General features: G+C 40.7%; 1 protein-coding gene across 1 annotated transcript in view; it reads left to right on the forward strand.

Moving 5' to 3' along the window:
* Positions 1 to 2686: 2686 nt before the first annotated feature.
* The window catches only part of LOC124171168, a 343759-nt gene continuing 330473 nt past the window's right edge, over positions 2687 to 15972 (forward strand). Inside the window, exons 1-3 of the mRNA XM_046550309.1 lie at positions 2687 to 2947; positions 3044 to 3206; positions 3322 to 3920. Coding sequence (XP_046406265.1) covers positions 2687 to 2947; positions 3044 to 3206; positions 3322 to 3920 — 1023 coding nt within the window. The remainder of the gene's footprint in view (positions 2948 to 3043; positions 3207 to 3321; positions 3921 to 15972) is intronic.

Below are 15972 nucleotides of genomic sequence, written 5' to 3' on the forward strand. Positions count from 1 at the left end.
TAATTAAGCGTTTACCCAAGCGTTGATAGTCCACGGGGTGATATACATAGTTACCGATGCCCTTTATTCGCGAGAGAAAAAAGTTGAATTTACTACACCAATGCTATTTACTTGATTCTGCGAGAGATAAAATTTTGCCTTTGTTTTATACACAGCTCAAGTACATACTTTTGTTGAAATTTTATCTTTAATCCGAGAATTACGTCTTTTAGATCAACGCCTATTTATTCACCTCGTACGTTGGGCGACTTGGTTCGCTCTTCAAAATCATGAAGTCATGTATAATTTTACCACTAATTCTAATAAAGTTTTAACGATCAAATAGTTTTAACTTCAATTTACTAATCCTGGACTCGAGTATAATGATTGGAAACGTTAAATACCCAGAATTTGTATGAAAATTCAACGCTGAAGCATATCATAATGCAGTTTTGTATTTTTCGTCCCTTACTGAGTTTATTCACGGTTAAGTATAGAGTTTTCCAGAATTAGTGATGGATGTGATGTTGAACTTACATTAATATATATGTAGGCACAGTTTGGTGTATAAATAGCTAGGTAGGTTCATACAGATTTAATTGATGCTGCAATTCTATCCATTTCCTTCCACTAAGGAGTGTAAATGCATTTTTTCTCAGTACACTGATTCTATACTCCATTTTGCAGCTTCTCGATAACGGTTTGAAATTTATTTGCTCCGAATAATTCTAATTAAAGTTAATTTATTTCTAAAGTGATAAAATAAACATAGAAATTTGTAGTGAGGAGATCTTGAGTGCATGAAGATACTACTTAAATGCATCCATATACGGCGATTTTGTTTATAGGCTCCTAATGTAGACAGCTGGCATTACAATTACTTGAAATTCTGCCAGATTGGCATGATTGAAATCATCTCCATTTTGAACAGGGTTGGTGTAAATTGATGTTCAGTCTTCAGTATCAGATCCAATCTCTTACATTTTCATCTTAAAATACTTTTCTTTGTATATTTTGGTTCTTCGAAGGGGAATTCTTTTTATATAGAGTGTATTATTCACTTCTATGTACACCCAGGGGCATCATTTTTTTTTCTGAAAGACAAGAGATACTAGGTTATCGTTTCTATTTTAAACCTTTTCTCTCACCAATGGACGCCAGAAGTATGTGCATGAAAAGTTTGGTGGGTGTCCTGAATATAACGCCTGAATGAATTATAGCAGCGAATTTTAAATCGATAGATCTAAAAGAGCACAATTTTAATACGCAGCATTGCTTATATCCGCGTTTGTGTACGAGAGTATCCTATTTCATTCCTAAAATACACTTCGCTAGCTTACGCTTGAGAAACAAAAATATACAAACATACTTCGCGAAGGCAACTCTTCAAAATAGATGAAGATGCGCTCTTTTATTGTTCTATGAATTTTCTTGGACGTTTTCGTGGGCAAAATGAAAAATACACTTCGGCTTTACTGTCGGTAGGAAGCTTTTTACCCCATCTCCACCATTGGCGAACTTTTGGCTCGGAGCCAACAACAGCATGCAAGAGTAGAAATATCAATCCCGGTGAATGTATCTTCATAACTTTCCCTTGTTGGGGATCATCAAAATAGAAAAAAAATCACTATGAGTAGAGGCAGTGTAGACGTGGTGTTTGCCGATGAATAGTTTTTACAACGGTACGTCTCGTGGATTTCTCTTTTTATTTTTGCACATTTTTGATTGTATCGTCATTAAAACTGGCAGAGCAGCTGTTACACTGAACTCTGCAGAATGTTTTCTTCGACTAACTTAAATTTAGCATTTTTAATGATGCTGCTATTCTATTCTGCTATTTCCTGAAGCCATTTATTGCACAGCTGCTAATAAGAATTACGTTGCGGCCCGTGCAACTTCATCTGATGTGGTAAAATCACTAAGTATTCTAGGCCAGGATATGATGAACGCAATGATGACTCGATTAAATTATGAAATACGAAAAGAAGGCTCAAGTTTCTTGCCTATTCACTACATAATCGCTCTCCGATGTCTATCAAACTAAACTAAGAAGAGGTAATATGTGAGCTGGCTTCTTGTCTAGTATTACGATTTGAAGGTGTGAGTATGAATCCTATGGGTTTAGATGAGGATGCACCTATTATCCAGTGCACGGATATCGCGAAATATTTTTTTAAACGGTGAAGAACCAAATCTATAGAGAAACAATTCGAGTTCAGTCAGCTTCGCAACTCAGAATATCTCGAAGAAGTTCACGCGACCGCTTCTAATGTGCGCGTTTAGGGATAGCGGCGTTGGCAGCTCACTTATTACTCTCTGACACTGTCATTTGCATCGGAATCCGGCAATCGTGGGTATTTGAATGCAATGCGATCGACGCCACTGCCATCCCTCAACATGAACGCGGCATCCAGCTGTAGCCATTCAATGAGTGCACCGCTGCTAATGAGAATTACGTAGTCGCCCGTGAGCCGTCATCTACTGGTGATAGTAAGAGCACTAAGGATGCCAGGTCAGGATATGATGAACGTCTTGACACAATTAACTACATGAAATGCGAAACGGAGGCTAAAGGCATCCTCCTATAATTGAGAAGTGTAGCTGATACGGACTTGTGCGTATTAATTATCGCTCGATACAGGCTCGAGTGCTACAGTCCACCGTTGGGTTTCCTAGCGTATTCCAGTCACAGCATCGAGTGGATCAAATGAATCGCCGGTTCCGTAAGTCGCACAGAATCTTCGGCTGCCCGCCACTCCGAGGCGTCTCGGCGAACGCTCCTGCCTTCGCCGGGACGCGCAGACCTCTCCGGCCCCGTGTCAGCCGCGCCACTGGCCGCCGAAGGAGGCCGAGTCTTCGTTCGTGCAACATCGCCTCGGGAGGGGCGGAGCGGAGGGGGTGGGGGCCGGGAGGGGCGGCGGGGGAGGGGGCGGGAGAGTGGCGAAGCGTGGCTCCACGGGCCCAACGAGTGAGTGAGTCGCCGAGCCGTGTGCCGGAGTGTTGCGTGTTATCACGCGAGAGTGCAGCCTTTTTTCGGAACGTGCCGTGCTCGTCTCAGGAGTAGTGTGCTTTGGATGCCGTCTCCGGGAACCGGGAGGCGTCCTCGGGGCGCGTGCTAGCGTCGCCGCACCCGTCCCGGGCCCCCCACACCCGTGCCGCACCCACCAACACCAGCACCGCACGCGGGAGCAGCGGCGAGAAGCGCCGTGGTGCCGCGAGGGTGCCCCGTAAGCCGACCTCCCACCACCGTCCGCACTCATGGTAAGCAATTCCACACCCCCAAGAGCGAGGATATCCCCGGCGCATGTGTAGTAGGTGTTCCACGGGCCTCGCTTCCGAAAGGGCCCACTTTCTTTTTCCTCCCGGCGCTAATACGCCCCCACGTGGCGGCCGCTGGCCCTGCCCCCGGCGGGGGGGCCTCCGGAGAGCCCCTTAGACGGTGTGTTTCACCGGCGCGAGGCCCCGCCCCCGGAGAGGTTGCCCCACGTCCCCGCGCCCCCACCCCCTCTGGGAGGCGTGCCGGGGGCGGCGGGGGAGGGGCGGAGGAGGGGTGGGGGCGGAGGGTCCGGTCAGCTGGCGCACGCCGTCCGCCTCCGCCACCAGTGGCAGTGTGGTTGTCGGTGGGTGTGCAGCAGTCTGCTGGTCCTCTCTTCTCCCAAGCGCTCGTCAACGCGACATTCCCGTCTTCCGTGGCCCTCGCACGTGGGGCCCGCATTTACTTCGCCGGGGTCCCGTCAGTGGCCCCCACCCACGTCCCCCAGGACATACTTCCCTCCGCTCCAGTTCGCGCGCCCCGCGGGCCCGTCCCCACGGAGGGCCGAAGCAGGGCCCCGCCGCCCCCGCATCTGCGGCCGCCCATCATGTTTATCCCGGACACACTCAGGAGCTGCATGGTGGAACCGGACGTTTCGACCTATCTCCAGGCTCCTTCATCCGGCCAGGTGGAACTCAAATCAAATACCTCTCTATCTCATTCTTCCTCTTCTTCTACTTCTTGATTCACTGTATCTGTCAAAGTTTCTGGTTGCGAGTATCCAACCATTTTTGTGTCGCCCAATAGGTATTCATACGAGCTGACGTCATGCTGATTTAGTGACAGTAGGTTCTGTAGTCAACAATGTGCGTGAACGTATCCAACTCTTTTGGTGTCGCCCACTAGGTAATCGCACAAGTTAACGTCATGTTGATTCTGTGACAGTCGCTCCTGTAGTCAACAATGTGCGTGAGTGCTCGGATTGGTTCTAGTTATTGCCACACGTGAGGTATTAGCGTGACACTAGGACACAACCATGGGTCATGCAGGACTGTTGTGTGCCAAAAGTTTTGAGGTTAAGGGATGCTGTGTCAAATGTCATCGTGAGGATGACTCATACGCTTCTGCAATGGGACGCTATGGTTATGTGGCATTAATAGTGTTGATCGCTGTGCCAAAGTTACGACTCTAAATTACTGGCGTGTCATATCCCTGACACCCACGCAGACCATTTGTTCACCATTGGAATCAGGCCTGCGATGTATCGTAGCGTACTTTTCACGGCATGGTAGCCGTAAACGTGCAGGGAACATCAAAACATCATTTCGGACATGTTTACCGTCCCACTGTACTTAACAACACCGGGAAACTCTAGCCCGTCCCCTCTCATGCTTATTGTTTACATGGTAGGTGAACACACGCCCGTGCCAGTAAACGTAAGAACGCACTTGCTACACGTGCCAAGGAACACTGCGGGACGTTGTAATAAAACCTTTTTGCTCGTGGATACAAGTTGACGTATTGCAATGTTTTTGACGTTTGACTTGTTTGTTATCCTACTTGGTTTTCCAAAAGGTGCAATGCGATACTTTATAAAAATAACAATTGTATTTGAGTTAGATTCGTGGGGCGGTTATCATGTTTTCGTTGCGCAGTGCGTCATCTTGGGAAAGATTGATTTAGTATTGAATCATTCGTGATGTCATTAGTTTATCCAAATATTAGTTCCGCAGGAAGTTTTAATTTAGTTGTCGATGATTCAAATTGTAGCACAAACCTTGTGAACTGGTCCATCGATGGGTTAGGTGCAAGGCTTAGTTTCATATTTGTCCGCACTAGGACCTGACAATAATTTTTAAAGAGCTTGCCATTGCTCTCGTTATAATTTCTAGCGACTGTCATGCACTTAGCTAATAAGAACTTTAGGTGAATTATCTTCCCTTGTATATTTATATGGTTGAATTAAATAACTTTTATAGGAGTACGGGATGTGTATCCAATAAATATAAATAATAAATGGCCTTCGGACTTGAGTCGCATCCTCGTCAATAAACGTATTTATGCGAGTATTTGTTCAAGTTTGCACGAATGCAGAAATGCGCAGTGAGAATGAACAAAATCATTAGCAAAATTACTTCTAGTTTTAAGCGAAACTTCTTTTCAACTCTGAAACCTTCCTGAAACAGTTTCTCTACAAACAGATATATATTCTAGGACCCTTCGTAGGTTGTCCGGAAAACGCAAGATTATTAGTGATGCGTCTGTATTGTGTACAAGTATGTAGTCATCAATTTGGGCACATGGATCCGCTTTTATCCCCGAAATATTCATGTGAATACGCACATTTTTAAACACAAATATTTAATCACAGCGTATTAGAAAAACTTTTTACTTGAATTGGTTTCCAGAACACGCTCTAATGTTCGTGCTGGACCGCCACCAATCCACCGGGATTTTATTGAAGAATGCTCTTCCCGAGTCCGCTGTCGTTAACGTGCAAACCCGCCTGTCACAATTTTGGTTGTACAAAACACGAGTATATATTGAGATACTACCATAGGGAGAATTACAAACCCTTCTGCTTAAATTGCTTTCCAGAGCACGCTCTAGTGCTCGTGATCCGACTGCTTTCTATTTAACAATGCTCCAGTTAAGACCGCTGTAGTCGTCATCAACGTGCAAACTCACCTGTCACAATTTTAGCCGTACTAAACACGAGTATAAATTGAGATACTTCCATATGGAGTATTGCCCACGAGACGGGAGTATCCGCGTGCCCTTTGCCGGGCGCCGCGGCCTCGGGTCGCGGTCTCCGTCGCCGTCGCGAGGCGCCGTGGAGAGGGCCACGTGCGGCCTCCGCATGCCGGGGGGTGGGGCCTGGGGCGGCGGCGGGGGGCGTGGCCAGCGGCGCATTGATTGACAGGGGGAGGCGGAGCGGCGGGAGGCGGGCGGGGAGCGGGGGATCGGCCGCCGAGTCCTTCGCCCTCCCTCCCCGTCGTCTTTCCGCGGGGCGAAAAAATGTGCGCCCCGCAAGGAACCCCTTCTCTCGCCGCGGAATAACAACGCTTGCGTGTGCCCACCGCTCCACCAATGCTCTCGCGCCGACTCGACTCAAAACCTCCGCCCCCGAAAAGGCCTACTCGAATCCCAGGCTCCCTCATGATTTGCGCCCGAAAAGGGATCTTTTGTCGCGCGGATGCTGTGACCAATCGTGTTACCTGGAAAGTGGGCGAGGTTAAGCATAAAAATAAGAGCGATTAACCCCTTCAGTTATAGTGAACATTAGAATGGACATGGCTTTTAGGATACTTAAACCTCTCCATGTGCATACTTGTCCATAATTATAGACATAGACCATAAAATTTACTTCACAAAAAATAGATATTGTTTTGTAAAATTCTCATGACACCATTATTAAGTTCAAGTAGTATAAAGAATACTTTTCATCAACGTAGAGAAATAAATATCCATTTGAATAGGCTAAAATATTTAGATACATGGAATGGACGAAAGCCACACTGAAATATCAAGTCTCTATTTAATTAATAAAAAATTTTGGTTTACCCACGTCTCATGGTTTAAAAGTCAAGGTTTCCATTAGTCCTGAAAAGGTCCTCGGCACAGGGGAAGAAACGTTGACTTTTTCAGCCATAACACGCGGATTTACCCAAAAGTTTTATTAATTGACAACATAAGTTCCGTGAAAGATTTAACAATTTCTTTAAGGATCTTAATATTTTGCGTGAAGAACTGGGTACCGAAATTATTACCTGGACAAGTCGTAAACTCCAGTATAAAGTTGTGTTGTTCAAAAGTTTTAAAACCTTTCCAAAAGCTTATATCATAGGTCCTGATGTTTACACCCGAAAATTTTGTCTTTGAGATTCCGTTGAAAGAGGGCTATGACCGATTGTATTATCTGGAGAGATGGTAAATTTAATCACCGAATTAGTTCGTGAAAAGGGTATGACGATTTTATAATTAAGTTTGAGATGCTGAAACATAGGTTTTTATGTTACAAATCCTACAGCAACACATCCTTAATCTCGTAAGTGAAAATTGCAATCTCAGAAATGAAAAAAATTGAACCGGAAAAGCCGATAAGAGTCAATTACGGGGACCTGGTGAAAGTTGTCACCTTTTCTGGATGAAAGGTAGTAACTGGTTATTTTTTAATAAAATATATGATGTAGGCATTGAATTTATTTGACGGCTAGTTTTCATGCCTTTTTCGCAAAAAAACGTTTCATTGGGAACAGTTCTATCATTGAAATAAAACCGAAGCATTGAAATGCATGAAAAACTATCATATTTCTATATTTTTCAAGCACAAATGAACTTTCATTCAATTTTATTCGCTGGAAGTTAATGAAGTTTAGTCGATGAACATGCTATGATAAAGGTATATTTATTTTTTGTGTAGTAAAATTTAGCGAGTAGAGCTTTTTCCGGGGCTTAACACGTACAATTACCGCGTAGTTAAAAAAATAAGACCGAAAAGAGTACCATGATATTAGCAGGGAAGCATTTTGACGAAGAACTTTAGTAAAATTACTCATATGATTGTTATGGATCTATCTTTTCTGTCTCAATTTTAAGCCGTAGACATTTTAACCAAGACTAACATACTATTTGCTATTTCATTGGCGAATAGTTGACTTAGAGGAGCGTTACCGTTTGCACCTTTTTATTATGGCTTCTTCCAGCTATTAAAATATTTGAGTATCTTAGTCGCTTTGCCATGCATGGGACAAGCTCCTCTCAAACTCTTCCGGTTGATCTCTTAACACTGAAATTCCTGATTACTTTCACTCGCACTTGTTAAGGAAAATCATTTTATTTAGGTTGTATCGTTGTTTTTAGCTAGATGTTTGGGTTTATAGCAGAAAGATAGTATTGTTTGCCTTGCACTGCATTAGTCACTTTGTAAGAATCGTTGGACCAAATATTTCTTCTGTGACTACCGGGAACTGCGCTCATTTTGTAACCAAGTCGCCAAATCCGCATCCCTCCGATCATTGCGCGGTTTTACCGAGCAGAGCATTCATCCCATGCTTTTTCGCAAATAGGTCCAGGACTCATGCTTGGCAATCATGATCCTTGCGTCGGATTTCACGTTGATGGTCAGGGTATTCCGATAAAAGTCAACTTGGTCCGATCAAAAACATGTATGTCTTAAAATCTGTGTACTAGCGGTTGAATATACGACATAAAATACCTAGTAGGCCGGACAAATAATATCTTTAGACTTCACAAAAGCCTTAAAATCTGATATTTTCGTTCAAAAATGAAATTTTGAGCATTTTATAAACATGATTAATCATGTCGTACCAAAATCAAGTTTAACTTAAAGTTTCGTTTTAGGTCTAGTATCAATAATAAAAAATATTTAACCTGTGGTCCTCACATCGCTGAAGGTATTCTTCAGAGAAATCCTGGGATGAATACGTTTGAGATAAAGAATATTGTGTATTCATATCTTGATTTTTGGTCTATTCGTTAAGGGATGTAATTTCGTTTTGGTGATGAGCAACTTCATGGAGTTGGAAGAAAAATCAACGTCCGTACTAGCAGATGACCGATCAGGGGCCGAAGGGTCATTTTCTCCCATCCTCTCCGTACTGTGCTTTGCTCCGCCCATGGAATAGCACTGACCCACCAGTCACCGCAGGCATCGGTTCGCTCATCTTTGCATTTTCCACCCCTTAACTCTCCCAGACCTTCCTCCCAGGTGCAGAAGACAATCCCTCTCATCTCCCACAGCGTCGTATGTCAGCCTCTTGCACGTCGCTGTGTCAGTATTTTCGTCCCCATTCATGTTCTATAATCCCTACAACCTTATCATGCATTGCCCTTACCGCAAAACTCCACGCCCGAAACAATTACATATAGCCGGGTGTGACGCGCATCATAATTTTTGCCTAAATTTTATAAAATACCATTGATTTTGGAACTACTCATGTTTCCCATTTACTTCCCGTGAAGTCATCTTTGTAGTAACTTAATGCGTTGCGATTTGACTTCTTGTGTTGAGAAATTTTGCGTATTATTTTCCTCTTTAAGGTCCCCCATTTTTCGTGGATTTGTCGGTAAATAGGCAGTTTTTATGTGTCGAGATGAATTTACAAAGGGTACTAAATGATTTGAAGGTATTAGCTAGTTTTCAGAGCTCTTTTTCTGGTACGAATAATTGTTTTTCAAATAATTTATGTGAGCGATGGACCAAGTATGACATTTTCCGTGAAAATATAATTTGATTTGACCAGGATCGGAGCCAGGCTTCTCAATCTCCGGTCAGGTGAGCTAGCTAACCTGGGGTGGATCACCTGGGTGGCGAATTTGGCCCGCGATTGGGAGGAGACCCGGCTTCACATCTTGACCAATCCATATGATATTCTTCACGGCAAACTTCATCTTTGGTGCTGGAAAAGGAACTTTTACCTGGGCGCATGACTACGTAAATAAAACCCATGATCTTCCAATGCTTCGGTGTTGTTGAACGGACAAGGTTTGGATTTCCTCATGTCAAGGGAAATGAAAAGGCCAAAATATAACCGAGCGTAGATTGGGTTGCATTATTTCGAATGCTTTGAAGGGTATTGCTGATAACTTAAATAAGTTTACGTTTAATAAGTGTCTGGTGTTTTCAGAACATTTATCTGCATCAGTTGAAGAGCTCTGAAGTATTAGGTGAGTACATTGATGTAGCTTTTAAGGAATATGCTCATGCCATCGCTTCTAAAGTGCAAATACCGGCTTGGCCTCCTAATAATACAATACTTGCGGGTGATAAAAAAGTTAAAAGTTGATGCAGGAAATTTTTGTAACGCAGTTTTACGGCGAGTAGTTATGATAATGGTTAAGTGCTTGTTAAAGAGTCTTTAGTTGGCTTTAATCAGTTCTGTCATTCTCGTTATTCTAGACGTTAGAATGGAAAATTGTCAATATTTCCTACTGGATCTCAAAACACTCGTAGCGAACGCCTTTAATGTTAGAAGCGAAACATTTATCGCTTTAGACTAGTGTCAAATGCCCTTCGAGGTGGCTCGAGGGTAGTATGCAGATTCAGTGCTCTCGGAGCCCGAGATAACCGTAACCGATCATGAGCGCCGATGGCCAATGGACCGATATCCCGGCATTTGCTCCTCTTACCGCCATCATAGCCAATCCAAGCTCCTTGCCTTTGAAGAATTACGAGTTTCCTTCGCGAGACAACTATTAATTTGCACGGCCGGTTTATTTACATACGAGGCATAGTCGTTCTTAAGCTTAGAGTTTTGCAAACGACGTACTTCGATTGTAATTTGTGGCTCATGTTACCTCGTCCGCTAAGGAACTGGTTCTACCATTCGAGGTTATCTGTGGAAATCGATCGTTCTCATTTTAACCAATGTTAAGGCTATCAAAAGGGAAATTTTTCCAATCCTGTTCTATCGCTTGATAAATTTTATTCAGATAATTACTACTTTGCCTCCTCATTTTTCCCATGTACACTCCGTGACGTCATCCTTTTAATGATAAAATACGTTCTGATATGACTTTTTGTTTTGAGAAATTTTGCGTATCGCTTCCTCTTTAAGTGCTTTCATGCATCTCGTGCATTCGTCGGTAAAAATGCAATTCCTCTGTCTCCAGATGAGTTTGCAAAGGGTTCTAAATGGCTCAAAGGTATATGATTGTTTTCAAAACATATTTTTACCTGGCACGAATAACTGTTTTTCCAATGATACCCACGCACTGCATTTGTGTGATAATTGAGAATATCAACGCTTAAATTTGTACATTTCTCCACCAAGTGTAAAGTAAATACATTTCTCGGTCCATTGAGTCATTACTTGGAGTATAGTTAATGAGATAACTCTCTATGAAGAGCCTATCACGGCGTTGTGCTTGAGAAAAGTTTCCGATTGTTTCTTTCGTTTTCAGATCTACTGGATGTCAAATATGAGTGATTAAATAATCATGTTTATCAGATTAGTGACTCGGAAATCAAATACTTTTCTTCCTCCTTTGTCAGTGCATATCTCTGAGAGAAATAACTTTTTCTGTTGCAGTGCCTTAAGATGTGATGGACCGCACCTGCGAATTTTGCTTTTCAGACGCATTTTTTCTTTAAAGAATGGATGAGCATGACTTCTTGAAATATCGAAATAATTATATTTATAATGACAATGTATTTGATAGCTATCTAGATTTTTGGAATATTAAAAAATAGCTTTGGAAATTAAATACACGTTATCGGATTAAAATGAATGTTCATCGCAAAATCTGTGATACTTATTAATTCACAGATATTGTGGTCATATGATAATTTCAGAAAACAACTATTGACATTTCGCATTTCGCTTGGTTTCTATTTGGTTAATTGGAATATGCATAAACATATATTTCCTGCGGGAATACTTTGATGAATTCCATTTATGAAGGCATACACCCCGTTATAAGTGAGGATGCTATTGATAGTCCTTGATTGTTGTTGCGAACTCAATGCTACAATAACTTATGTAAGATATTGATATCAAAGTCCGCTTGAAATCCTATCACGGTTGAGCCGTGAAATTTCATGGGTGAACACTTTTTTTATCCCGCCTAGCTGAATTATCAATTCTATTATAGTCATCAAAGATATCTCCACAGTTTTTTTGCATTTATGTTTGAGATAATTTCATCGGATAATAACGCCGCCCTTCACATAGAATGTTGTGTGTCAATGGTTTCACACCGTTGTATAGTGTTTGCTTCGCCGCCTATCTTGCTCCCTTTTGATTTGCAAATACCTCCAAGGAATAAATACCGGAGCCTGATAAACAGAAACTATTACTCCGAGCGAGTTGATACGAGTAGGGAATAGCAATCATGGCATTGGTTACGTAAATGTATGTAATAATGAAAATTTATCCGAGGATCCAATTCCCTAGTAAATGGATTGTCTTTTGTTGAATTGTGAAATTGCACTACAAGGAAAGTTAAAATGTTTTTACATCGAATGGTTATTATGAATTTGACGTTATAAATATATTTCTTTTGTTCACACACTAAATTTCTTTTCTACACACGCATTGTAGTTTACGTAAGTTGGTAGAAAAAAGTGATTAAGGGTTGCAAAGGTTTGAATATTCAACTTGTCGTTGTATTTTATAGGCTCTATGTTAATGACGGTGATGCCCGTTTCTACTTCCTTATTCATGTATATTTATTTTACATAAATCAATTTTCTGATTTCATTACGAATTTGTCCCGTTCTTTGAGGAGCTATTGCTTCATTTTGGTCTGATAGATGTTTTTGGATGTGTTTTAAATTAAAATTAAAATTTTGATGTTTAAAAGTTTATTTTAATCAGTTAAATAATTTTCATGAAGCCATTTTATAACCGTTTTTAATGTCATCATTCCAAATTTCATATGTTATAGCATTCTCCTATGCTATGATGTATATTATTTTTCTTGAAATACAGTTAAAGCTGCTAGTGTATTGCGTAAAAAAATTGGGGTTGACTTAATTTGTATCAACTTTACTGTAAAATTTGAAGCTTTCCATCACACACTCGATTTGGGTGGAATTATTGGCTTATAGTGAATTTTCAAAGTAAAATTATACCCCATACTACACGCCATCCAGTATTTTAGGTTGTTTAATGACTGATGGTGCATATCTTGGGTGAATATGATCCCAGTGCATTTGCTTTTATAATGGATACCGTAGAGTATTTCCTACTTTAATCTTGAAGCGGGGTTATCGTTCTTGGTAACCATCTTGGAAGTTCACTTGCAAAAACGCATCCGTTAGCGGGTTAATATCCTTTTCATCATCCCAAAGACTCATGTCACAAAACATTGTGAACGAATTATGTTAATCAAAATTTTTACTTGACGAATAATGCTCTAATCTATCTTGACGTTCTTAGAGTCGTTGATTCTTACTATTAACGCTATAATTTACTTGAATGCATCGAGGACCAAATTCACTATTTAACAGATTAGTCGTACTTGGCAAACTGTCCGGTCTATATCAACGTTGAGCGTCGAAACTGATATTCCGAACGGCGGGCAGCATTGTATGTTAATTCATTCCTTGCGATAGAACAAGTGTTTATTTTTTATACAAGGGTTTTCCACGCATATTCTGCATTTTCATCTACTGAACCAACTCAGTGTTTATGTATAATTCACGCTAGTGAAACCAAAGCAGGTTTTATATCTAACATATCCGTCACAGATGCTAATGCATTTAAAATGTAGATGAAGCCTTACTTTTTAAAAGCTCGTGATTAGGTTTATCATTTGAGACTCGACGCATTGCCATCGTTTAGTAGTAATTCAACTGTCAAAACTGTAAGGACATAGTGTCAAGTACTCCCTAATACAACTAATTTTAATTTTAATAGTAATTCTTTATTGGTAATACCTAGTTGTGAAACCGTAAGATTTGTTTTTGTATAGACGAAAACACTATCAAAAGATCAAATTTAGAAGACTGCCTTGTAGAATAAGTTGTGGCCATGATCTATTTCTCACGGTGAACTTTTTCGAAAGGTGTATAATGAGCGTATATTGTCTCTATATCAAACCGCATTATTCTTCCTTCAAATTATATGTCGTACAGCAGCTGCAAGGATTAGCAAGTAAATCTTAGCAATCAACATATCAGTCCATTTCATTGCTAAATCAGGAGGCGTTCTTTCTAAAATGAATATTTTGCTGGTTAATAATGTACTAAGAAAAATATACTGTACAATTGCTTAAAGCACTTTCGCTCGTGGGAGGTGTTTCAGCTCCATTCATGCCATGTTTTAATTAGAGAATAAATTTAAGAAGGCATACAAAACAGATAATATGAGCTTGACCTTGGCTTTACCGCACATTTTAGTCTTTGGGTATATTTTTGCATAAGGTACTAGCAAAATAAAATATTTTCCCAGAGCCTTTCGAAAGCCATTCTTTTCTCCAATGTAGGTTTTGCTCGTCTTAAGAGAGAAAGTCAACTATACAGTCCCATGAGATAAAATGCAGTCGTAATCTTAATATAGCCATACAATTTAACCCAATATGTCACTCCTTCATTATTTTATGATGTTGTAAGCATGACAACTTGCTTGAAATCCTTAATTAGAACACTGATATTCTTTCCGTAGAACTATGTTTTGGTTTTTTTCCTGGTTTAGAGTAGAGATGATTCGATGTTTGCTGAAATATTATATCCTCATTCTAAAATGATCATTATAATATGAACTATGGCCCGAATATATGTCTTGACTCAGGCTTATCGAGAAAATAAATGCGAATTATTGAGCTGCTTTGATTAGGTACAGCATTTTATTCGTAAGATGACGGTTAAATACCAATGGCTACAGGGATGCAATTCGATGTTTTTGTATACATATTTCGTAAAACATGGTAAATCGATAAAAAATAATGATGGGGTAATACCAGTTTATGCTCTTGGAAAAATCTATTTTTTTGTTTCAGTTTTTGAGGTTTTAAATAACTATGGATGCATAATGTGAAATACTGGTGAGTTTAACAGCACATATGAAATAATGTGTAATTACATTGTCAAAGTAATTTTTTAGACATCCACTTTGATGGGGCTGTGAATTCGCTGTCGCGATTGCAAAATTAAGTATATTCTAGCCTTATTAATAAGGAGTGGCCCGCAAAGCATAAGAGAATCCGTGATGCGACTCAAAATATTGACCACTCGTTTGACACAAGTCACTTCAATATATTTCCCTATTCGTTTAACGCTATCGTGCTAGATACTTTCCGCATTTAACTCTGCCATTGTATATTGAGGAACCCTCTACTCTGCAGCATGCAATTTTCGCTCAACTTAAGCGTGCATTTATAAAAATTCGTTTAAATTCTTCGTGCAAAACCGATCTCAAATTCGACGTCTTTTGATCCCACGTGTCTTCTACATTCAACCTTTACGAATGATCGCAAACCTATTACCCTCTCCTCAATGGTGCTCAGTGTTTTTCTTTTGTTCGTGCTATCTCCAAATATCTTGGCACCGCATTGAATTAAGTCGTACGATGAAATAGAAATACTATTGGGTCAAATCTTGCACTCAAATTCTTAAAGGAAAATGAAATTTTTCTATATTAGCTACCATTTAAGCTATTTTGTAATTTTAAATAATTTTTTTTTCATTAATCAGCGTGTTTTTCATTGCTTTGTCATTAAAAATTATTTTTACCCAAATGGATGCAATAGATGGATGTAGTACGTAAGTGTAAATAAGTGTTCGTAATGAACTGCAAAGTCGCGCTGCATTCTGTGAAGCGAGTGGCGGCAACTGTTTGGTCGGATGGCCGGGGCGAAGGCGGCGGGCCCGCGGCCGCGTTGGTACCGTGCCCGACAATCGCACCTAGTGAACTCCGCCTTGTTCCCGCCTCTTGCCAACTCTTTCGCGGTCATTTATTCTGCTTTTCTCATGCTCCTACATGGTTTTAATAGCACCATTCCGAGTATTCAACTGCTGTGCGAAGTCATAGTTGTCATTATTGTGATGGTATTACCCTCATGTCACTGAAAAAATTCCTGCTTTGCCTTACGGTAAAAATGCATGTTGTATTGCCTGAATGACGTTTCTTGCATTCTGGTGTTTTATTTTCGAACTATGCTAATTAGATGATATTAAACGTACTGTTTTTTGATTCACGGTTTTTTCAGTGAACCAATAATTTCGGATGATGCTTATGTAGATAATCACGTACGCAATTTGATGCCGGGTGATA

This window comes from Ischnura elegans, chromosome X (genome assembly GCF_921293095.1).
Source record: "Ischnura elegans chromosome X, ioIscEleg1.1, whole genome shotgun sequence".
In the NCBI taxonomy this organism is placed as follows: domain Eukaryota; kingdom Metazoa; phylum Arthropoda; class Insecta; order Odonata; family Coenagrionidae; genus Ischnura; species Ischnura elegans.